Source organism: Epinephelus moara, chromosome 21 (assembly GCF_006386435.1).
Source record: "Epinephelus moara isolate mb chromosome 21, YSFRI_EMoa_1.0, whole genome shotgun sequence".
Classification (NCBI taxonomy): Eukaryota; Metazoa; Chordata; class Actinopteri; order Perciformes; family Serranidae; genus Epinephelus; species Epinephelus moara.
Window position 1 is genome coordinate 2,931,837 of NC_065526.1, and position 23,526 is coordinate 2,955,362.

At 43.7% G+C, this 23,526-nt stretch overlaps 1 protein-coding gene across 1 annotated transcript; it reads left to right on the plus strand.

Moving 5' to 3' along the window:
• The first annotated feature begins 3,993 nt into the window (after positions 1–3,993).
• vcpip1 (valosin containing protein (p97)/p47 complex interacting protein 1) lies at positions 3,994–22,645 on the plus strand. The gene is made up of 3 exons (XM_050074937.1): positions 3,994–6,805; positions 12,664–12,750; positions 14,242–22,645. The coding sequence occupies exons 1-3, from the start codon at positions 4,156–4,158 to the stop codon at positions 15,030–15,032; spliced, it is 3,528 nt and encodes a 1,175-aa protein (XP_049930894.1). The 5' UTR covers positions 3,994–4,155; the 3' UTR covers positions 15,033–22,645.
• Positions 22,646–23,526: the final 881 nt, after the last annotated feature.

Here is a 23,526-nt window from a genome sequence, read left to right on the forward strand (position 1 = left end):
GTTTTTGTTCAGGCTGCAGGGATCTTTTCTCACTGTGGGGAGCTCTCTTTCCACAGGAGCAGTAGTAGGTGGCTGAATGACTGAGTTTAACTGTCTGGATCTTCAACTCACAGACGTTCTGTTTATACACAGCTGAGAAATCATCTTTCTGAGGATGATTGTACCTGTCCTTATCTATGTCACCATTATCCCTATCAATACGAAGAATCACTGTGAGTTTTTCTGTGTCTCTCTTCTGGCTCCAGTATACATAATCACTGTCACACTGGTCAGTGTTTCGACAGGTGAAGGAGACGTTTTCACCAACTCTCCTGGTCAATGTTAAATCATCCTGAATCAGCTGCTCTGCTGCCATGGCAACCAGCGCTGTAGAGAAACAGACAGGTAGATGAAGGTGAGTGTGACAGTGTTTGTTAAAGGTTGAGTTTGTGGGCTCCTGATTGGCTGGAAACACTCACCTGAACACAGACAGCACAGAGCAGCAGCTGGGAGGAAAAGCATTTTGTGCAGTGGTGTTTCCTCTGGTGAACCTGGGGAGAAGTGGCGCTCTGATGCAGCTGAGGCCAAACAAGGACGAGCTGTGAGATCAGACGAGGGCCACGTGCTTTCTAACAGCTCCTCAGACCTCCCATCAGCCCCTGCGGCGGACAGATGAGGCTGCTGTGTGACAACAGGCCTTTTTCACAGCAGACATTTTGACTTGTCACAGAAGGAAAAGCACAAGTGTTACTAATAACATGAAGCATGGCTCTGTTCTATGACATCACATGTCTCTTTACGCTCTTAGATAGGTGTCACACCAATAAATCAGCTCTTCCAACATGGCTGTGTGACAGATTTCAAAGCAAACTTTATCACATGCTGGATTTCTGTGTTTGCTGCTGGTGCTGACATTAAACATCACAGAGAAAGACCACCACCCTGTGGTCAGTCACAGGAAGTGCAAGAGGATCCACATGATGCTGATGATGGTCGCCATGACGACAGGATGATGCTGACCACAAATCCCCACAGTGCCATCTAGTGGACAGAAACCAGTAAAGGACAAGTATCACTGGTATTATTGTTGTTCCTACTTGTAAAAAGAATTCAGATCCTTTTCCTCCTGCGACTAATACAACACAGTAAATTCTACTATTACAAATATTAGCACTACTTCTACTAGCTCTGATAGAAAGCTGAGGTTCTCACAGACTCAACCTTTTGTCTGTTCCTCAATCTGCTGGAAAAACACAGACTTTTCTTCATCTTGTGTTTTGTGCTTCATGTAAACGTTTCTGTGTGGATGGATAGCGGACTCTGCGCTGCAGCTGGCAGACTTCCAGCTGTTCAGAGCCGATCACCACACACAACTGTCAGGTAAAAGGAAAGCTGGAGGAATCTGTTGTTACACTAACAGTGGCTGGTGTCATGATGTGACAGGGACTCTGCAGCACTGTTCTCCTGATCTGGAATCTGTTTTTCATCAGCTGCAAACCTTTCTACTCCCCTGTGTGTGTCCTTTATACTGGTCATACTGGTCAATGCTAACATTCTTCTACAGCCATGCTCACTGACGAGCAAGCAGATATTTCTGCTGATATCCCATTGACCTACGCATAATTCTGCTAAGGGACCCTTACGATCTGACCTGTGAGTTGTGTAAACCATGAACCACTACTGCACAGTCACAGCTGAAACCCCAGTGCTCCCACTACAATGCCTCTCCACTTTCAAAAAGTAATAACCGCTTATCCTGTTCGGGGTCATGGGAGTCTGGAGCCTATCCCAGCTGACACTGGGTGAGAGGCAGGGTTCACCCTGGACAGGTCACCAGACTATCACAGGGCTCACACATAGAGACAGACAACCATTCACACTCACATTCACACCTACGGACAATTTAGAGTCACCAATTAACCTGCATGTCTTTGGACTGTGGGAGGAAGCTGGAGCACCTGGAGGAAACCCACGCTGACACGGGGAGAACATGCAGACTCCACACAGAAGGGCTCCCTAATCACAAGGTTCGAACCAGAAACCCTCTCGCTATAAGGCGACACCGTGTTGCCTTTTCAACCTCTGCTCCAACACATTCTCACTCCGACCTCGTCACATATTGATGTTTGTCCACGTCCACATACGATGTTGTTTGGTTGTTGACATTCTGGGTCACAGTGTCAAGTTCTGCCTGTTACATGCATTGTCTTCTTTCAAGATACACTTCTGCTTTCACAGGAAATTTAAAGTTTACAGTCAGTTTCTTTCAAAAGAAATGCACTACTTTGGTACAACACCGCTGATTGACCTTTTTTTTCCTTCAACAACAAACACACGTGGTTAGGGTTAGGCAACAAAAACACTGGTGGTTAGGTTCAGGAAAAAATAACAGGCTTTGGCCTTGGAATATTACGAGATGCGAACACCGCTCTCTCAGGTGGAAATTGGTGTTTGTTGGACCCATCCACCACCCCTCCATTATAACGTTCTGATAAACTGTTATTCTCCTGAGTTAAGGCTGATTGGGAAATAAGGTCAAAGGGGACAGTATAAACACATTTGTTGTTTTTTTAATTTGATGACAGGTGATCTCGGGTGTGACATCACACAGGTGGGTGGGGCAAGATTCAAAATCCAAATCAGCTGTTTGAAGGAGGACTTTGTTCATGTTTTCACAGCACGATAAAATAGTTACTTGAGAGGGAATTATAATGTATCATATACAAAAGATATTTTTCATGTGAAAGAAGGTTATGTCAAAAGTTGTTTCATAAATGTGTATAACTGAACGTGTGCTCACTCAAAGGTCGTGTAATGAAGGACTGAAAAACTTTAAAACTCTTCATTTTTTATAATGTAGATTTCTGTGTTTCCATGGAAACAAAAGAAGAATATATAACAACAAAAAACAAAAGACACAACAATATAAAAACATTGGTGGGTACGGGTGAAATTGTTATTTTAAATATTGGTGTCAGTATCAGCCCAGAATTTCAAATTGGTGCATCAATAGTTAATAATAATAATAATAATAATCATAATAATAATACATGTGAAACATAGGCTCTTAACAGCTTCCCTGTTGGAGCAGGCTGTCTGAAGGAAAGGTAAAGAGTACCTCAAACTGATTGATTTTGGTTTTTAGGTGGGATGTTTTTAGGAGGCTAAAATAGGTTTAATGGCTGACCCCTCCACAGCAGTACATTGCTTAGCTTTCGTGGAGAGGTACTCCTGTCTGTGTCTCCAAACTGGGGCCGTTCTGACTGCCATCCACTATAGATGATACATTGACTATGGAGAAGTCCCTCATACAACCTCACTTCAAGAAACCCGAACCATCCCTTTAAATTGACATATTTTTGAACGGACTTTGGCGAGAGCATCCTTTCTTTAAAGTTTCAGGCCCAGGCAGGAGCGTTATCTCTCCTCGGTGTACAGCTCTCCATGTAGCCGCCGTCAGTAGCCTGCACTGCAGGTTCAGTTTGATTCACAGCTGTTATTCACCGTTTTAATAACAAATAATTGACGTTAATAGCGTGTTAGCTAACCTGTAGACTACTGTCCAGTCAGTATCGCTGTCTTCAGTCAGCTAGTTTAATGCCCCGAATCATACAAACCACGACGAACCACAAAACTGTTGAAGTACGTACAGCCAACAAGACTTTTAATACATTTAAGGGAGAAAATTTATAAGATATTTTGGGAAACGAGCTCCTCTCTGCCCGAACTGCCATATTTCTGCCGTACTGACTTCCTCACACAACAAAACGTCGCTGCGGCGTGTTGCATTCTGGTAAATGTTGTCAGACGGGCGTTGACGTTGCTAATTTTAATCATTTCAAAATATATGTGTGATAACTTAAACAGGTATTCCATCTATTATGAGTTAAATTGACGCAAGGGACAGTGAAAATAAGTCTTTAAAAAAATTTCTAGTGTAAATATTTAACAGAAATTAGAGCAGAACTACAAGTCCCACAATCGTACGTCATGACGTAATACGTTTAGCAACGGTCAGTTGCTAAAGGAAAAAAACAGCCGCTTCCGTGTTGTTCTTGTGATATTTTGGCAAATAACTGTCGTTAGCAGAGCCGGAGCTCGTCTGACAGCCTCGCCGGAGTGTGACTATCATGATTTTGTGAAGCTGACACACAGTTTCAGCTTTTCTCGCCCGACATGTCGCTGCTGCAGAGCTCCAAGAAAAAAGACAAGCGTATTTTGTCTGGTACCTGCCCAGACCCGAAATGTCAGGCGAGGCTATTCTTCCCCGCTTACGGCTCCATTAGCATCGAGTGCACGGAGTGTGGTCAACGCCACGAACAGAAGAACCTGTTAAATGTCGAAGAAGTGACTGACCCAGATGTTGTGCTCCACAATCTGCTCAGAAACGCCCTGCTCGGCGTCACCGGGGCCCCGAAGAAAGGCACGGAGCTGGTGAAAGTAATGGGGCTGTCTAATTACCACTGCAAGCTGCTGTCCCCGGTCCTCACCAGGTACGGCATGGATAAACAAACCGGCAAAGCCAAGCTGCTGAGCGAAATGAACCAAGGTGAGATGTTTGACTGCTCGCTCCTGGGAGACAGAGCTTTCCTGATTGAGCCGGACCATGTGTCCACCATGGGCTACGGCAAGGACAGGTCCGGGAGCCTCATATACCTCCATGACACTCTGGAGGAGGTCAAGAAAGCCAACACCAACAGGGAATGTCTGATCCCGGTCCATGTAGATGGAGACGGGCACTGCCTGGTCCATGCTGTGTCCAGAGCGCTGGTGGGCAGAGAACTGTTCTGGCACGCCCTGAGAGAAAACCTGAAACAGAACTTCAAGCAGAACCTGGACTGCTATAAGGCCCTCTTTCAGGATTTTATTGATGCTGCCGAGTGGGAGGACATCATCAATGAGTGTGACCCCCTGTTCATCCCACCTGAAGGCGTGCCTCTTGGCCTACGCAACATCCATATATTTGGTCTAGCCAACGTCCTCCACCGACCCATAATCCTGCTGGACTCCCTGAGTGGAATGAGGAGCTCTGGGGATTATTCGGCCACCTTCCTGCCCGGGCTGGTGGCCGAGGAGCAGTGCAGGGGGAAAGACGGGAAGCTCAACAAACCCATCTGTATCGCCTGGAGCAGCTCGGGCAGGAACCACTACATCCCTCTGGTGGGAATCAAGAACACTGTGCTGCCCAAACTGCCTGCGCGCCTGCTGCCGAAGGCTTGGGGCGTCCCTCAGGAGCTCATCAAGAAGTACATCAAGCTGGAGCCAGACGGGAGCTGTGTGATCGGCGGTGACCGCAGCCTGCAGGATAAATATCTGATGCGGCTGGTAAACGCCATGGAGGAGGTGTTCATGGAGAAGCACAACATCCACCCATCGCTGGTGGCTGATGTGCACCAGTACGTCTACAGGCGCACCGGGGTTATTGGCATCCAGCCTGAAGAGGTGACCGAGGCAGCTAAGAAGTCGGTGATGGAGAACCGGCTGCACCGCTGCCTGATCTGTGGCGCCCTCTCTGAGCTCCATGTCCTGCCGGAGTGGCTGGTTCCTGGTGGGAAGCTCTACAACTTGGCCAAATCCACTCATGGCCAGCTGCGGCCGGACAAGAACTACAGCTTCCCCCTCAACAATGTGGTCTGCTCCTATGACCCCCAGAGAGACGTCCTTGTCCCAGATTATAAACTGAGCTCCCTCAACACCTGCAACTGGTGTCACGGCACATCGGTCCGCCACATCCGGGGCAACGGGTCGGTGGTTTACCTGGATGGAGACCGAACCAACACCCGGTCCCAGGGTGGGAAGTGTGGGTGCGGCTTCAAACATTTCTGGGAGGGGAAGGAGTATGACAACCTCCCTGAGGCCTTCCCCATCACGTTGGAGTGGGGGGGTCGGGTGGTGAGAGAGACGGTGTACTGGTTCCAGTATGAGACTGACCTTGCTTTGAACAGCAATGTGTATGATGTGGCCATGAAGCTGGTCACCAAGCACTTCCCGGGGGAGTTTGGCAGCGAGATCCTGGTGCAGAAAGTAGTCAACACCATCCTGCATCACACCGCCAAGAAGAACCCAGACGAATACAACCCAGTGTCCATCGACGGGGCTCATGTCCAGCGTCTCACCGACACTGCGGAGACTCAACCGGCGGTGGATCCCCAGCCGCCCACTAAGATCATCTTGACTGGTCAGAAAGCAAAGACGCTCCACAAAGAGGAGCTGACGATGAGCCGAGCGGAGCGCAGCATCCAGCAGAGCATCAGCGAGCAGGCCCTCATCACGCAGAAGCGACGGACTGACAAGCTAAAGCAGGAGCAGAAGGGCCACGGCCGGACGTCTTCCCCCCGTGGGTCTCCGGAAATCTCCTCCTCCTCTTCAGCTCCAGCCACGCCCACCAAATCCTCCTCCCCCTCCTCGTCCAATAAGGAGAAGAAGATCCGTGTGACCACCAGTGATGGCAGGCAGGCCATGCTGACCCTGCAGGCCCACACCACTTTCTCAGAGCTGCAGAGGAGCATCGCCAACCAGTTTGGCGTGCCGCCGGCGCAGCAGTGTATCCGCTACGGCTTCCCGCCCAAAGAGCTGCTCCCCCCGAAGGATGGCGAGGAGAATGAGCCAGTGGCCCTGCAGCACGGCGACAGGGTGACGGTGGAGATACTGAGGGGCCCCGAGGACAAGAGCCCCGCGGCCTCCATACCCAGAGCCTCCAGCTCGCACTCCGCCCTGCACTCGGCGAAGACCGAGGATGCCGTGACGTCCGGCAGGAGCAGCCGTGAACTCCAGGACAGCATCGACCTTGAGATGTCCTCTCTCTGTCTCCTAGCAACCCTGATGGGTAAGAATCAAACTGGTGACATGTAGGTCGCCTCCTCATGAAGCTCATACAAAACACTGAGTTTAGTTCTGGGAGCAGATTAAAGGAATATTTCACCATAATGACCAATTTTTACCTTAAAATTGTGAATTTGTTTTCCCACATTCCTCTGCAGTGAATGAAGAATCCAGAAAAGGTGAACATGTTGATTTATTCATTGACTGGAGGCGAAGTTTAACAACAACAAATTCAAAACATCCGTTTACAAACTCTCACAAGACTCGTGCAGTATAACCCAAGTCGCACGCTCAGTTCTTCACAAACAGGTGCAGTTTCAAACAAAATCTTAGTATTGGAGTCTGACTCTGAAGTGAGCGTACGTAAGTTTCACTTTCAGTTCAGCTGAAATGTCTGTGTGTTGAACATGGGACTGCAGAAATGAGTCATGTGAGAGTTTGTAAACTGATGTGTTGATTTTGCTGTTGTTAAATGCAGACCCCAATCAATCACTAAATCAGTATGTTCACCACATTTAGATTCTTTGCTGGAGGCATGCAAGTTTTTCCACAAATTGAACTGAACACAGAGTGAGTAATTGATATACAAATAGTCATTTTGCAGGTAAAGCCATCACAGTATGCAGCTGATATGTGGCAAGTCTCTTTATCAGCTGAACTTAGGCTGGTTGGAAATTAACTTTTTTTTGTCCTGCCACTGTGGCTGGTGGACAGCAAATCTAACAGTCACTTGCATAATTTTATCAGCATTTGGCTGGTGCTAAATTCCAACCCTGGCTGCAACAACTGATTGTTTTCATTATTGATTATTTGATTGATTATTTTTTTAACTAATCAGTGAAGAGCAAACAGGGAAAATGATTCAGTCACGTGATATGAAATAGAGACAGGCAGAAAATATTTGAACGTGGTGCAGTTTGTCCTCTCAGGAGAAGAGTTTAAGTTTGACAGTTTGATTTGAATATTTTCCAACTAAGACTAAAGTTAGTTTTGCTGTTAATTCTGAATAAAGTCTCCAGTTAAAGAAATCCACCATCTGAAAGAAGAATTACACACACCTTTGCTTTAATTATCACTAAATTCAACTTTAAAGGAGCGGTGTGGGGGATTTAGTGGCATCATCAAGCAGTGAGAAGTGCAGATTGCAACCAGCTGAATCTCCTCCTGGTCAGAATCCCTTCAGTGTTCATTGTTCAGGAGGTTTTTACTGTGAGTTGAATTATCCACAGAGGTCTCTTCCTCTGTAAAACAAATGGACCAGCTGATTTAAACGGGTAAAAACACTGAATAAAGCAGTTTAATGCCAAAAATCAGCGTTTTTCCGAGGCTGTTCGGCTTGTCAGAGGGGCTGCTTTCTACGGTGGCTGACTCGAAAACACGAACGGCCCTATCTAGAGCCAGTGGTTGGTTTGTTTGTTCTGGGCTGTTCTGTAGAAACATGGCGGTGCAACATAGCAGACGCCATCAGGGCGGACCCACCAGGCTCCCAGGCAGTGTGCCAGGCTTTGAAGCCAATTCTTGATATGGTTAAACAGTGTAAATACACCGTCACATGATGCCCTGCGACCCCAAAAGACTTTAAGTTTCTTTATGCTTCTGCGTACACTCATCACAATGTGCACGCAGTCGCTCCACAGTTGCTGTGTGCCTATCATAGTTCTGCGTCCTGTTGGTCTATGTAGCTATGCAGTTCCCTGCCAAAGCGCTTGGGGGCGCTGTGTTCTTTTATGTACCTATCTAGAGTCTGTGACGTCTATGGTCGTTGCTCGTTCGTTGTTTGTTTATCTTCCAGCTTTGCTTTTGTCACAGTGAAGATGGCGACCGCGAGAGAAAGACTGCTGCTGGAGCTCGAAATGATCGACATTGAACAACAATTGTTCTATTACTTATTAGAGAGAGGCGACTGCGCCGATGGTCTGTACGCCCGTTGAATGGCTCGAGGCGGTGTTATGGGACTGCAGCGGGAAGTGAAACCTTGTGAAATGCCGGAAATGACATAGTTTGAGGGACCAATCATAGCTCTTGCAGTCTGTGTTGGGTCTGTGTTGGCTAGACGTTGCACGTCGCGTCTCTATGTCGCGTCTCTATGTCGGTCGCAGAGGGAGCCCTTTGCGTCGTAGGTGCGCAGAAGCATAAACCTTGCTTTACATGGCAAAGGAGAGGTCTGTAAATCACAGGATGCATTTTGTTGAGCATCACAACCCAAGAAATGATGCATTTCACCATCACAATTTACTTCATGTGGTCTGCTAACATTTGGTGAGTCGAGAAGAACCACAAGATTGAAACATTTTATCCCCATTCAAGATGATGGGGCACTAAACAGATAGTAGCCGGTTTTGCTGGCGAAGTCTCTAATGAGCCTGCTCTATAGGCCCAGTGATGCGGAAGCAGCACCGATAATCCCTGGATCATCCTGGTAATTTTATACGCAGCAGTTGAACCAGTTTTTCTTCATGTGAGCAACTTTGATAGAAACGAGCAGGGCCCTGCCGACGCTGTATCCACTTCTCTTTATACATCCATGGGACCTGCTCCCTATGAAGATAAACTCGTCTCGTTTTAAGGTAAAAAAAAACATAATGACTCTTATTTTCAGGCGATTATTATTAGATTCCATTTCTGCCAATATATCCTCCTAAATCCTACACACTAGAGCTTTAATTTCTGTACACCAATTAATTATCCTTTAATGTAAGTTTCCCCAGATTATACAAATGATTTAGATTCTTGACACTCAAGTTATCACACATCAAAGAAACTACTGTAAACATACAAAAAAGTTTCGATGAGCTGTTTTATTTTGGAGAAGTCTCCCGTCATCATTCTGACCTGTTGGATCATGTTTATTTTTGTCCGTCGGCATCATGTTGCACATCAGATCTTCACAGAAATTGAATCACAGGTTATATAATTGATTAGGTTCTCTGCTTTCCTCTGAAACATGACAAAACTGAGACCAAATTAAGACCTCGCTAATGGTTGATGTTTGACCTTGATCTTTTATTTCACAGACTAAAAGATTAATTAGTTCCAAAACGTAATCAGCAAAAGCATGATTAATGTGTAAAGAAAACATTCTTCTCATGTTTGGTTAAAACACAGACTTTTATTAGACACATAAATGTTTCAGCAGCATGATTAACATGAACAAAAAGTGATGTCCTGTGTGGTGAATTGGCTCCCCTGATACCCATTCACTGTCTGAAGTCACACAACAGCTGATTAAATCTATAATTGATCATAATTTGGTCTGTATCTGCTCTATACTACGTAGATATCTGTGGGAGCTTGAAGTCTTAGTTTTGCTGAGCTCAGTGGTCGTAATTGAAGCTGTAGTCTGCAGAGTTGTGTATGATCATCATGGTGCAGTGCTCAGAGCTACTTGGGCTTAAAACAACTGTCAGGTGCCTGTACGGACGCTGAAATGTTCCTTTAATCAGTTCATCAAAATCCACAGTCCTCGCTCTGCAGGAAAGTACAGTCATAAGTTTATCAGACGTTAATATGAGACTGTCTGAGTAAATCAAATCAAATGGATATTTCCACAGTCATTATAAAATTTGCTCAAAATATGCTCAGAGGGACAGTTCACCCCAAATCAGAAATACACATTTGTTCTCTTACCTGTAGTGCTATTTATCAGTTTAGATAGTTTTGGTGTGAGTTGCAGAGTGTTGGAGATATCAGGCTGTAGAGATGCCTGCCTTCTCTCCAGTATAATGGAACTAGATGTCACTCAGCTCGTGGTGCTCAAAGCGCCACAAAATACATTTGAAAAAGTCAACATCAGTCTCTTTGCAGAAATCATGACCTGGTTACTCAAGATAATCCACAGACCTTGTTGTGAGCAGTTTCATGTAGGAACTGTTTTCTTTCGACCAAACTACACCCATCAACTGTATCACCGCGCAGAAGGAAGAGTGCATTTGCTCAGCCGAGGAGGAGACTAATGTTTACATCTAGTGTCACGAGCATCTGTGAGTAGATGCATGCTTCCTTCTGTAGGCTTCCTTCTACACTGTGATACAGACAGTGGTTTTGCAAATGTATATTTTTGGCGCTTTGAGCACCACAAGCTGAGTGACATCTAGTTTCACTATACTGGAGAGAAAGCAGACATCTCTGCGGCCGTATCTCCTACACTTGGCACCTCACACCAATATGTATTTTTGATTTGGGGGCTGAACTGTCCCTTTTTAAAAGACTGACACAGTGATGCCAAATGGCGTGCGTCAAAACAGCCTCTCCTTTTGTGTTTTTTAATGTATAACCTCACACTGACAGCGTCTAGACATGCATTGGCGCCAATGGGTGCATCACCATATGGTACTTCACGTCACTGTCCTATTTCCACTCTGTGTTAGTTCATACGGCTCCTGTAGCAGCTCTTTTTCTCTGCTCCCGTGGCAGCTCGACTCCTCTCATCACCATGGATGTTGAAAGAGAACTCTGCTGTTGTCCCTCGTGCGTGTGAATGAATGAGGAGAGACTCATTGTTAAGGCAGAGAAATATTCCGAGCTACACGACCCAAAGTCGTCATAAAAAGACAATTACAAAAAAAGATGTTGCAGAGGTGGTGCAGTGGTGTTGGTGTGTTTTCAGGTTAACTCAGACAGCTGAAGTCTCACATTCATTTTAGATAAAGTTCTGAAGGTATTTTCACAGAGCATAAGGACTGTGGATTTTGTTCCCCATCACTGTCGTTAGAACCTCATTAGGAAGGCGCCTTTAATGTCCAGTATGAACAGGAGGAATGATTACTGTGTGTGAAACCTGTTCATAGTGTTCATATTGTCACCTGACCTGACTGTGTCAAATCAGGATGAGGTCATACAGTTTGGTCTAACAGCAGTTGGAGCAGACGTGTCTTTATTTCAGCAACATCTGGAGTGAATCTGCATCTGTTAGACACTGGATGTGTTCATGCTGCCACAGAGTTGCTTATTTCTCTTGCTGCTCCTGCACACACACACACACACACACACACACACACACACACACACACACACTGTTGTCCAGGTGCACAGCATACACTAGTTCCTGATTGGTCACAGCAGGCAGGTGAATAACAAACTGCAGGTATCCGCTGAGCGGCTGACAGAGCTCACAGGCCGCAGGTGACGCCCGTCACAGCGTCTGTTTCTGATCAGCTGCTCTGAACGCTACCAGAAACAAGTCTGTGAGTGTGTGTGTGTGTGTGCGTGCTCAGTGTGCTGACTCAGGCCTCTCGCTCCCCTCCCCGTCTCACCTGCCAACAGGGTCAAAGTTCACGGCTGCGTCCAGATAAACAGGCCGGCCGGCCAACAGTCGGCGTCTGTCGATATTCAGGAAGGTTTCATCTGCACTCTGAACGCTCCGCAGGCCTGACGCTGCACTTCCTGTTAGCAGGAGCTCATATTCAATAATCCTCCCGTCTGATTAAAAACACAAAACATCCGCTCAGCAGACAGAGTCTGTCTCTCTGAGCCAGAGCTCAGCGTCTTCATGATGACAGTTTATACAGTAGAAATGTGAAGATGCTAATATCCTGTCTGCTTTTAGGTGATCATACACCAACACCACTTGTTTTACTGTAATTTATATATTAAAACAACAACTTTCAATGTGTCTGCCTGTTTGACAGCTCATGTTGCTCCCTGTGATGAGCTGGGGAGTAAATTCTCCTGAGTGACACACCAAACTACAAAAATAAGGCCAGGCTGTAAAAAAATAACTTTTCCTTTAAGACAGTGATTATATCAGACATTCAACCATTCAACCAACTTTAAAACTCAGTGGTGCTTCTGTTTTCATGCAGTCAGAACATCAGCGCCGTGTTTCAGCTGGTTTGTTAAATCCAGTTTCTCTCTGTGTTCCAGGCGAGGACGTTTGGTCATATGCAAAGAAGCTGCCGCACTTATTCCAGCAGGGTGGAGTCTTCTACAACATCGTCAAGAAGGACATGGGTACGTTTGTTGTCACTCAGTGTGGTGCGTTTACATGCTCTTCATTAACCAGGATACTTGAAAACAGCGTGACGCTTGATTCCTTTAATACAGATTTGGAGAGAAATCTAATTTCTGACCTGCTGCATGAAAACGCAGATTCTACAGGTTACTACAATACATTTAAACATGTGCAACCTCATGTATACCAGCAGGAGAAGTAGTTTTTGGTGCAGTAATGTCAGTATGTGATGTGGTCATGTTAATGGAGAAAACAGAGCACTAATCCACTCCATCACATTTGAAGCATTTGTCCTGAAGATGCTTCATTTTTTTCAGTGTTTTTGCTGCAGTCACAATGGTGACATCTGCTGGCTGTTTCTGGGTTTTATTTTAATGGAAGGATTAGTGCACGACCAAAAAAACAGAGCGTCAAAGGCTGACTCTAAATGTCTGGACTTCACTGCACTCACAGACTTTGCAGGGACATTCCCAGGAAGTCTGCGAGTACTGAGGGCTGTCCAAATCCACAATTCATCCCGTGCACAAGCAGCCTCAGGTGGACTTTCTGCAGACTTCCAGAGCGTCCACTTGGTGTGCAGACTTCCCCAGATGTGACTGATTTAAATACTGGCAAATTCAGCCAATCCCCTTAAATTCTGCAGTTTAATAAATTCTTGCAACATGTCCAATCACCACAATGTTACTGAAAATTTGACAATTTATAACCAGTAAAATCTCATTTCATTGTACAGCTGCACACAGTGTATTAAGTCGCTCAGCCCCTCTCTGTCTCTGTTTATCATGAGACTGCTGCTGCACCTCGGACAGTGTCACACACATGTACCCCTTTTCCATCAACATGGAAAAAAAAATCTGGTTCCCTAATTGTGAGTCGTTTAGAGCATTTCGATCAATAATAAATTGGTTCAGAACCGCAAAGTTTATCATCAGCTGGAACCAAAAAATAACTGGTTTTCCTCGACCTGAAGAATACAAATATCTGTACTAACCCAACAAAAGTTCACAGGTATAAACTATATAGTAAATAAACAACAAAAAATTAACAACAAACAATAAACACCCTCCTTTGATGACACATCCTCGATTACAATGGTTCTCTTCAAAACTGGTGGAAACGTGGGCTGGTTCACTAGAGAGCACCAAGGTTCCTTTAACGAAACCAGTTCAAGATCCCGAGCTAATTTGGTGGAAGAGGGTTAACAGTGACTTAGCTAACATCACCCAACGTTTATCAATGGGTTTAACATCAGAGTGGAGCTGTTGCGGTGTCAGTGTAAGATTGTAGGAACCGTTGAACGGCTCAGATGTGCTAACACAATTGCTGCTGTGTTAGCACATGCTAGCTGGCAGTCAGCTGTTGCTGCTCGGCTCCCATCCCTCTTTATATTTGTTAAACTATTTTCTGCAGTATAAGATTAACTGGATAGAAATTATTATTGACTTTGTGTCTCAACATCCTGAACGGTCTGTGATCGTCCTCTGTTTCAGGCCTGATGGATGGGAAGCACTGCACGCTGCCTCACCTGACGGGGAAAACGTTTGTTTATAACGCAGCAGAGGAGCGCCTGGAGCTCTGTGTAGATGCTGCTGGTCATTTCCCTGTCAGCCCTGATGTGGAGGAGCTGGTGAAAGAGGCGCTGGTCCAGCTGCGCTCTGAGGCGGCCTCCAGGGGCAGCAGAGAGGGGAGTCCATCCCACGGCGTGCTGCGGCTTGGCAGTGGCGGCGTTGTCCGTAAGAAGGAGCAGCTGCAGAGCGTCACTGCCTTCCAGGGTAAGGGCCACTCTCTGGGCAGCGCCGGGGCCTCCTCCCCTCCAGAGCACCGGCCCATCACGCGCCAGCACAGCAGTGGTGTGGACCTGAGCGCCAGCGTGTCCCGAGGCCCCCCAGACCTGTCGGACATCCCTGAGGACACCACCAGGGAGCTGGTTCGCATGGCTCCAGGCTTCGTCACCATGAAGGACGGGCGTGGTCTGGACCCCAGCCTGATGGAGCAGCAGCGGAAGAAACTGCAGGAGATGGTCTCCTCCATCCAGGCTTCCATGGAGCGCCACCTGAGAGAGCAGCAGAGCGCCGGCGCAGGGGACGAGGCCAGACAAGAGCGGACTGGCGGGACGAGGACGGGCACAGGCCAACCAGCATCTACAGTCGACCACGAACCTCCAGCGGCAGCGGGTGCGACGATGGCGAGCAAACCAGATGGGAAGGCGGAGGAGCCGGAGGAGATGGAGAGTCAGGACGCCGGGCAGAGCAACGCCACCGAACCCATGGATCACTCCTGATCACTCCTGAACCCCAGCACCGCCCCGCCCCCGCCCCGCCTCCGCCCCGCCTCGCCGGCATCTTTGGGTCATAACGCCTCAGGTCGGATCCTAAAGCTTTGGTCTTCATCGTGTTTCGTTGTCTGTTCTGCATGACTAAAGAGCGAGCCGACCGTCCTCACCTCTCTGCAGACTCGCGGTGGGACAGTAATCCATGAGGCGATATATATTGAGACGCGCTGCTTGCGATACATCATCACGACATTATCACACCTCTGCTGCAGTGCTGAGGCTGCTGTGTGTGTGTGTGTATGTGTGTGTGTGTGTGTGTGTGTTTATACTCTATGCACTTTGGTACACACTCTCTCATCTCAGCTGCCACACCTGAAACTTCACAATGCAGTAAATAATAAACAAACACAACACGATTCATTTCTGCTTTTGAGAGAAATTATTTTGCCTTTCTTAGATAAGTTCTTCTCAGCTGATGATGTATCGTAACTGACCGTCTTGCATTATATCGCAGAGCGGCGTGCGTGGTGACAGGATTGTATCTTTAGCCCTGTGATTCCCACCTGCAGACCGTTTAATCCTCTCGCTACAAACACGCACACCGAGATCGGAGGCCAAAACACCGCTCGGATTCACGCGTGAGACGCATTCCTGTAGATAGAAGAATCCTCTGAGTCTTAATCTGCCACCAGGAGGAGAGCTGCCGGTCGCCGGCAGCATAATGTCCTGCAAACATGCTTCCGTTTAAGTGCACGCTCTGAGAAAGGTGCACCAGCCTCTGTACGCATCAACGCCTTCATCGCCGAAATCTGCTTTTCCACCGTCCGTCCGTCTGTCTGTCTGAGGACCACGGGGAGAACTTTGGATCTGTGTTTGCTTGACTGCCTGACTTGACCTGAAATTAATTTTTTTTCCTCCCCAACGGTCACCACATAAAGTTTTCGTTTCCCTAATAGTGATTGATGTGAAGCGCCTGAATGCAGCTTCAGACCAACCAGTGCCACCTGCAGGTGAGGAGTGTTCTCAGTATTTTTTGCATTTTAAACCTTTAAAATGTTAGTTGTGTTTATTCCGTAAGACAGAGCAACATCACAAGTCCGCTGTCCGCAGACTGTGGCAGATATCATCGTCTGCTGGCCGAGAAAAATGTCAAATATATAAACATCATTTTCCTCTTACCTGTAATGATACTTATTAGTCTAGATTGTTCTGATGTGAGGTGCCGAATGATTGCGATATCAGCTATAGAGATGTCTGCCTTCTCTCCAGTATAAAGGAACTAGATATCACTCAGCTTGTGGTGCTCAAAGCATCAAAAAAGGACACTTGTAAAACTCAACATCAATGTCTCTTTCCAGAAATCTAACCCAGTTACTCGAGATAATCTACAGACCTTGTTGTGAGCAGTTTCATTAAGGGAATATTTTCTTTCTACCAAACTACACCCGCCAACTGTATCACTGCAGAGAATGAGGAGTGCATTTACCTCTAGCTCACGTAGCATCGCTGAGCTAGTTAACGCTACAGCTCAGCCGAGGAGGACGCCACAATGTTAACATCTCGTGCTGTCACAGGCAGGAGCCTCACGTCCATAAGCAGATGCTTCCTTCTCTGCAGTGATACAGTTGGTGGGTGTAGCTTAGAAAAATGAAAATATGTCCCACATGAATCTGCTCACAACAAGGTCTGTGGATTATCTGTGTCTGCCGTCAAGTAACTCCATCATATTGGAGAGAAGGCAGACGTCTCTACAGCTGATATCTCCAACACTCAACAACTCACACCAGAACTATCTATACTGATAAATAGCACAACAGATAACTGGAAGAATGCATATTTTTGGGGGGTGAACGGTCCCTTTAAGAAGATCATATTAGTTGGGCTCTGTTGGCAAACAAATACCAAAAAGAACTTTAAATGTACATTGATTCTGAATAATTGAACTGTCAGGTTCGCTGTGATTAAAATCCTCCTCGTCTTGAATGTTCACTTGTACAACAGTTCACTCTGGACAGATGACAGATAATTATATTATTAAAGACACATGTATCTGATGGTCAAGTGCCTGAAAAAGCGTCACGTGCCATGAACACGTTAAATAAATGATAAATCTCCAGAAGCAGCCATAAGCTGTTTCACTTTGAGTATTTAATATCAACTGGAGGTCAGTGTGGCACAGTGATGTCACGCAGTTTGTATAAAAAAACAAACACACACACACACAAAGAAAACTTAAAGTTTTAAAAACTGCAACAGTAACACTTGTTTCCTGCAGATGGCACAATTTAAAAATCATTCTCCAGAACAGTCCTGCTGTTCCACCTGGTTTTCTGTCTGCAAAACTGAAACTTTGAAATACGAGTATGTGAACACAACCTTGGCTGTGGACTTTAAAAGCTACAACAAAGCTGTGTTTGGTGGAACACCAACAAAATAATTTGTCTTTGTGAAGGATATACTGTGCAGGATTGTAATTTAGTGTTAAAGTCAAAAGTAAAAGCCAACCCCATATTCACTTCGGTGTGATGTTTTGCCACACTATTTTTGTTCGGCACTGTGTCTCTTGGATGCCTGCTGCTTACAGTCTGGCCCCTGATCGCTAAGTTTTTATAAACTGGTTTATAGCAGATCCTAAAAAAATCTTAAGAGGCATTGAATTAATTAATGTAAAAACAAATAGGCCTCAATTGGAATTAAAAAATGTCTTGAATGAATCTTTCAAAAGTTAAAATGCCAAGACATGAGAAGTATGACTTTATCAAGCGTTTATGTTCTGCTGCTGCAAACGCAGATCAGGAAAGTGAAACCAACAACATGAAGATCCACTGTCTGCTAGCTGTCACTGTACCCTGCACGACACAGGGAAGTGGAAATTCAACGAAATTGGCTCTTTCACAGAGAGAACATGGCTGAAACGAGGCTCGTGTATTTGATCCTACAAGTTTTCCAAACTCGGCATGACTCCCACATGCAGAGTGAGAAACATAAAACCGTTCTGTTCTACCATTGTCTCTGCAACAAGACAAAAAAATGTCTCCTTCAGTTTTGGCTATTGTAAAATTGTCTTAAATGTAATTCCAACAGGCATTATAAAGTCTTAAAGATTATTTAATCTAACTTGCCTTGACCTTGTATAAAGTAGCGACCTCCCCTGAGCACAGCGGGGGTTAAATGCCCATAAACATCCCCAACACAAAAAATAAGTAAGGATTACTTCTGTATGAGTTTGTTTAGAAAAATCCTGCATAGTATTCCTTTAAATTTACTTTGTAACGTGGAGAGAAACCTTTAGCTTTGTTTCAGATTTTAAGGAGCTGTGTAAAGGTGTGGCAGGTGTTTTGAACTGGTCTGAGAACCAGTGAACAGCTCCCCCTTGTGGAGAAACTAGAGTCCGGTCCATGAGGTGGAAAACCAAAAAAAAAAAAACGAGTGAATGGGTAAAAAAATCAGTCATTACGCTCTTGGCTTTTTAAATACTTTTCCTAAGTCAAGAAAATCTAAATATTTATTTACTTTTTTCCGGAAATTTCATCTAATTTGATCTTAAATGTTAAGTTGCTAAAAGCAGTTTAAAGTTGGCCAGTGAAAAGTCAGAGAAATATTAATGAAGACAAGTTTTCTTTGCTCTGAAGCTGCGGTCACATTACTCCATTCAACAAAACTGCGCTGAGAAAAGGACATGATGACCACAAACTGTCTGTCGGTGTGACGCTGTTCGAAACATGCTGCTAGTATGGAGACAGACTTGTGTCAGTATTATTTGTGTTCAGATCTGTGACAATCCATGTGTAAATATAAAACACCTTCTACAGAAACAAATACACTCAAAAATATTTGCAAATATAAAACTGCCCTACAAATATACATACACTGCATATACCCACAGGCATTTGTGAATCCAGTTTTTATTTGGGAATCAAAAAAACAATTCTGTGCTTGCAGATTTGCATTTTACACAGTTTTGAGACAAATGTTTCACCAGTCTGAACGAAATCCACTCGTATCACTCATATTCAGATAGCAAGGCTTTTCATTTATTTTTAGATTAATTTAATATAATGACAGATTTTTTTGTTCAGGAATTTGTGTAGAGGCAGATCCATTTTACATTTGCAAAATGTTTTTGTTAGTTTACAAATTTGTTTTGCATTTGTAGAGACTTAAATATTTACAGATTTATGGTGATAGATTCGTGTCAGTGTAAATTTGTGAACAAATAGACAATCTGTAAATTTGTAATCTGTAAATATTTAAACACCTTTTACAAAAACAAATACAAAAAAAGTTTTGTAAAGTAAAAAAATATTTAGCAAACTAAAAACGGATCTGCATGTACATGAACAAACCCAACAATTTAAAAAAAATTAAAAAATCTGTGAATGCACTAATTTAAAAATAAATGAAAAGTACTGGTGAGTATCTCACAAACGTTAAACGTTTCTTCCTGAAAACTAAATGAAAATACACTAGTATCTATCATTTTCGGATAGCACGTGATCGCCTGCTGACAACTTCATTTCTGCATTTCAAAGTAAGATGACGCAGTTGTTCTTAGGTTAGAAAAATATTCACAAATGCTTTTCATTTATTTTTAAAATCATTTAACGTATTCACAGATTTTGTCTTATTTGTGTATTTGCAGATCTGTTTTATATTTGCAAAATATTTTTGTGAGTTTACAAATCATGTTTTTGGAAAGAGTTTTATAGTTACAGATTACACATTGACGCAAGAACTGTTGACGTGTTCACACAAAAAAATATTGACACAAATCTATCTCCATACGCTATAACAGTAACTCAATGCCCAAACTCTGTGCAGCAGAGTTTCTGTTGGCTGAACGTGTATATCCACACCGACAAAGTTGGCGAAAATTTCCTTCAATGCGTCCGTTGTTAAAGCAAGAGTGTGATGTGCCGTCCCTTCACTGTCTTTGGTTCATGTTTAAAACGACCCATTTAAAAAAAGAAGAAAAAGGCCAAAGATAAACCTGGTTCAAGTTTTAAGTCCAGTGTAAAAAATGTGGATCTGATATTTGGTGAAAGAGGCTCGCCTGCTTCTGTCCTATGCAAAGAAATCTTCACTGAACTTCCAAATAAAAACCTCTAAATACACATGTGAGAATCACATGAATCTGATAAACCCACAGCAGAGAGGTTTTATATCCAGTTTCTGCTGAAACCGTCCCCCAGACTGCAGATAAAATATAGTTTTAATTTATTTTTTTATTTCCTCTGCTTCTTTTCTTTAGTTTTGCAGTCAGACGTGCAGGGAGGAAAAGCAACAAAACATGTCTTTACAAGCATCTTCTCACAGTGTCGCAGCTTCTTATGAAACATCAGTTAAGATAAGATAAGATGTGGACAGTCTGTGCGGATAGTTGAGAGTGATTTGATTTATTCATGGATCTGAAAAACACTCCAGTCTGAAGAGCAACATGTTGAAGTCAGAACACTTTTGACTTTTGGTCAGTCTCTCCAGATTTTGTCTCATCGTCTCAGTCACAACGAAGGGAAATCTTGACGCTCCAGCACACAGAGAGTTTAGACTGGAGGTTTTCAGAGCAGTAGGTCATGTGTTACACTCAAAGATTTCATGTTGAGGTTTTCACATACTTTTGGCCCTGTAGTGCGCGTCTCCTCCGGTGCTTGGTCATTCACAAAGTGTGTGTGTGACAGATCCTTGTCCGGTTTCCATCTGAATTTAGCTCTGTATACTCTTGCAGGGGAAGTATTTTGCAGCAGCAGGATTAAAGAGTCTTAATCTTCTTTTATACACTCATTGAAGGTTTAATCAAACAACCTGCTGCCTGTATCTCACTGTGACCTCACAGAAGTTTTTGACCAAGAATTCATGCACCAATTCTAGTATGTCATCTTGACCCCTTCATGGAGCTACAAATATTTTTCCCTGAGCGTCTCTGAGTGACCGGGGAAAAAAGCATGACTCTCCCACCACCATGAATGACCATATTTACACAAAATGAAGTATGGAGCGTTACCATCTTCAGTGTTCTTATATTTCATTTGGACCATTGGCTCCATGATACTAACTAGCTTGCCGTCTGCAGATTACTTTATCAGCTGACATTGTTGATCATTTCTGTTTTCACTGTGATAAAGGATGTAATTTGGGTGATTTTATTTATTTATTTTTATTGACCGTTTAAAGTTGAGTGTCCTTCCCCAAAGCCAAATAAAAAACGTCCTCCCCAAGTCCTCCCTGGTTTTGCACCACCCTCTCCCCTCTCATAATTACCGAACAGTCCCTAAGTTTTGTGAGTTCTTGTGAGGCAGAAAGTTGTTTCGACTGATCCACAAAGATGTGCACGTGTTTTGTGCGCTGACATTTATCTACGCTTTATTGAATCAAAAGGATGATGACATAAGAGGCTCAACAGTTTGGTGCTGCTTCAGAAAACAGCTGTGGGTGATTGACACCTTCAGTGCCTCCTGAAGTCGTGATTAGATGCTTATAAAGACCTGTTTTCCCAGCATCCTTTGTGGCTTTTCTCACTACAATGATCCCTTAAAGTTCTGATTAGGACTTTCATTTGAATCACAGAAGGTTCAGAGTTCAGCAAAACTAGTTTCAAAGTAAGGGGTTTGACATTTTGGGAAATTCGCTATTTCTCATTCTTGCTGAGAGTTTGATGTTCTGATCGTTCTCGGGTTAGCTTAGCTTAGCTAAAGACTGGAAACGACACGTTAGCCTGGCTCTGTCCGAAGGTAAATCCACCTGCCAGCTCCTCTGTTACATCCTGTTTGTTTTAAATCCCACAAAAAGTGTAAAAACAACCCACTGTAGTTTTACAGGTCTCTGGCCGGACTTTAGGCCAAGCTAACCAATCACGAGCCATCAGAACACAGATAAGCAAATTTCTCAAAACACTGAACTATTCCTTTAAAATGACTCAAAGTCAGTTTACACTTTTGTTGCCAACAAAATGTTTTTTTTCTCCACATCTCCATGTTGTTGGAGGAACTGATCGTCGGGCCTTAACATCTGTTCATTCTTCACAAAATCGATTATTTTTACAATATGGTTCTTTTTTTGGTTTTACTTTTAAATGCTTTTACCTCATTTGTTTTAGTATAAATCCTCATGTTCGACCTTAAAGAAGTCTCTTAGTGTGACCTACGTTGTTTTCTGGTTTTTGGCGAAAACAAATCTCAAGCCTCAAAATGTGAGTCAGTCTTTTTGTTTTCAGATTTCTGAGGTTTATTTTGCCGTTGGGGTGAACAAATGTGAGACTCTGCACTTTGTTTGAGAAAAAGAGGGAATGTTAGCGTAGCATGCTCGTATTAGCTGCACTTGAATCTTCATCAGTCAGAGAAGAAACCGGTCGGTCGGTCGGTCAGTCGGTCGGACGAATCAAAAGGAAGAAGAGCTTGCTCAGACGACACTGCTGTAACAGACTTGAAGTTTTTGTTTGTGACTGCTGTACACTGACATGAATTGTAATCCAGTTGTATAATAGTATATATTGTAGTATATTTGGACCTGTACAGAAACTACAGAAACACAGATTGTTCAGTTTCTTCAGTTCTTTTTCTTTCTTTTTTTTTTGTTAACTTCTCTCTGGTTTGCTAATAAAATATTGATGATACACGGCTTCGACATCGCTGTTTGCATGTGTGATGAATTTTCAACCCCAACAATAAAATCACTTCCTTCACTTGTTTTTGTATTTTGTCGTCACTGACAGATTTTTCTGTTTGTCTGTTATAAAAGAAGAAAAACAAATCGTGGTTGTTCATGTTTGGTCTTTACATCTGTGTTGTCCATTTTCTGAACGGTGTTTGTGAACATGGGAGTGACGCTGGTTTCGCTGTATTTCTATAAGAATTAACCTGCAGAGAAAATGAAACTTACATGTTAGTGTGTCAAAGTGTTGCTGGGCAAAATATCAAATATTAATATTATCATGTATCATTCTACACATTCAAATTACTGATTTAAAGAGAAAATGAGTCCTACAAGTTTTGTTGGACACATTCAGTTTGTTCACATGTAGTTTAAAGTGATGAAACAGTTCAAGGCTTTGATTATTGAATTATTTTATGTGATTTGGTGAATTTGCCACATCAGGATGTATGTCACATTTTAGAGTGTGCTTATTAATACTGTGATAATGACTCCAGCCCTGTGTAAAGTTATGTTACTTTGGCATGCAGCTGACACAAGTTGTACACAAGAGCAGTCAAACCTAAATATGTAAGTTGAATATTTAAAATAGTGAAATTTAAAGTAAGTTAATTGCAATTCTTAAAAGGAAATTGTCAGATGTGTTTCTTCCAGATGTTACTGAACAAAATTATGTTTTAATTTTTTTCATTTCAATGTTTGTCAGTCTTTATGTTTGTTTCTACAAAAAACAAAACCTTTTTTGAACTTTTTAATTATATATAATTATAAAAAAAAATATAACCAAATTATATTTAATATTATTTTAAATTTAAATAGATTCATTTGGTTTTTATCATAGACTGCGAAATATTTT

What these genes read in the sequence shown, in the direction of transcription:
- vcpip1 (XM_050074937.1), top strand. Translation starts at nt 4,156, where the DNA reads ATGTCGCTGCTGCAGAGCTCCAAGAAAAAAGACAAGCGTATTTTGTCT. An exon ending in TCTCCTAGCAACCCTGATGG is followed by an intron (nt 6,806 to 12,663) that starts GTAAGAATCAAA and finishes TCTGTGTTCCAG; the next exon opens with GCGAGGACGTTTGGTCATAT. An exon ending in CATCGTCAAGAAGGACATGG is followed by an intron (nt 12,751 to 14,241) that starts GTACGTTTGTTG and finishes CCTCTGTTTCAG; the next exon opens with GCCTGATGGATGGGAAGCAC.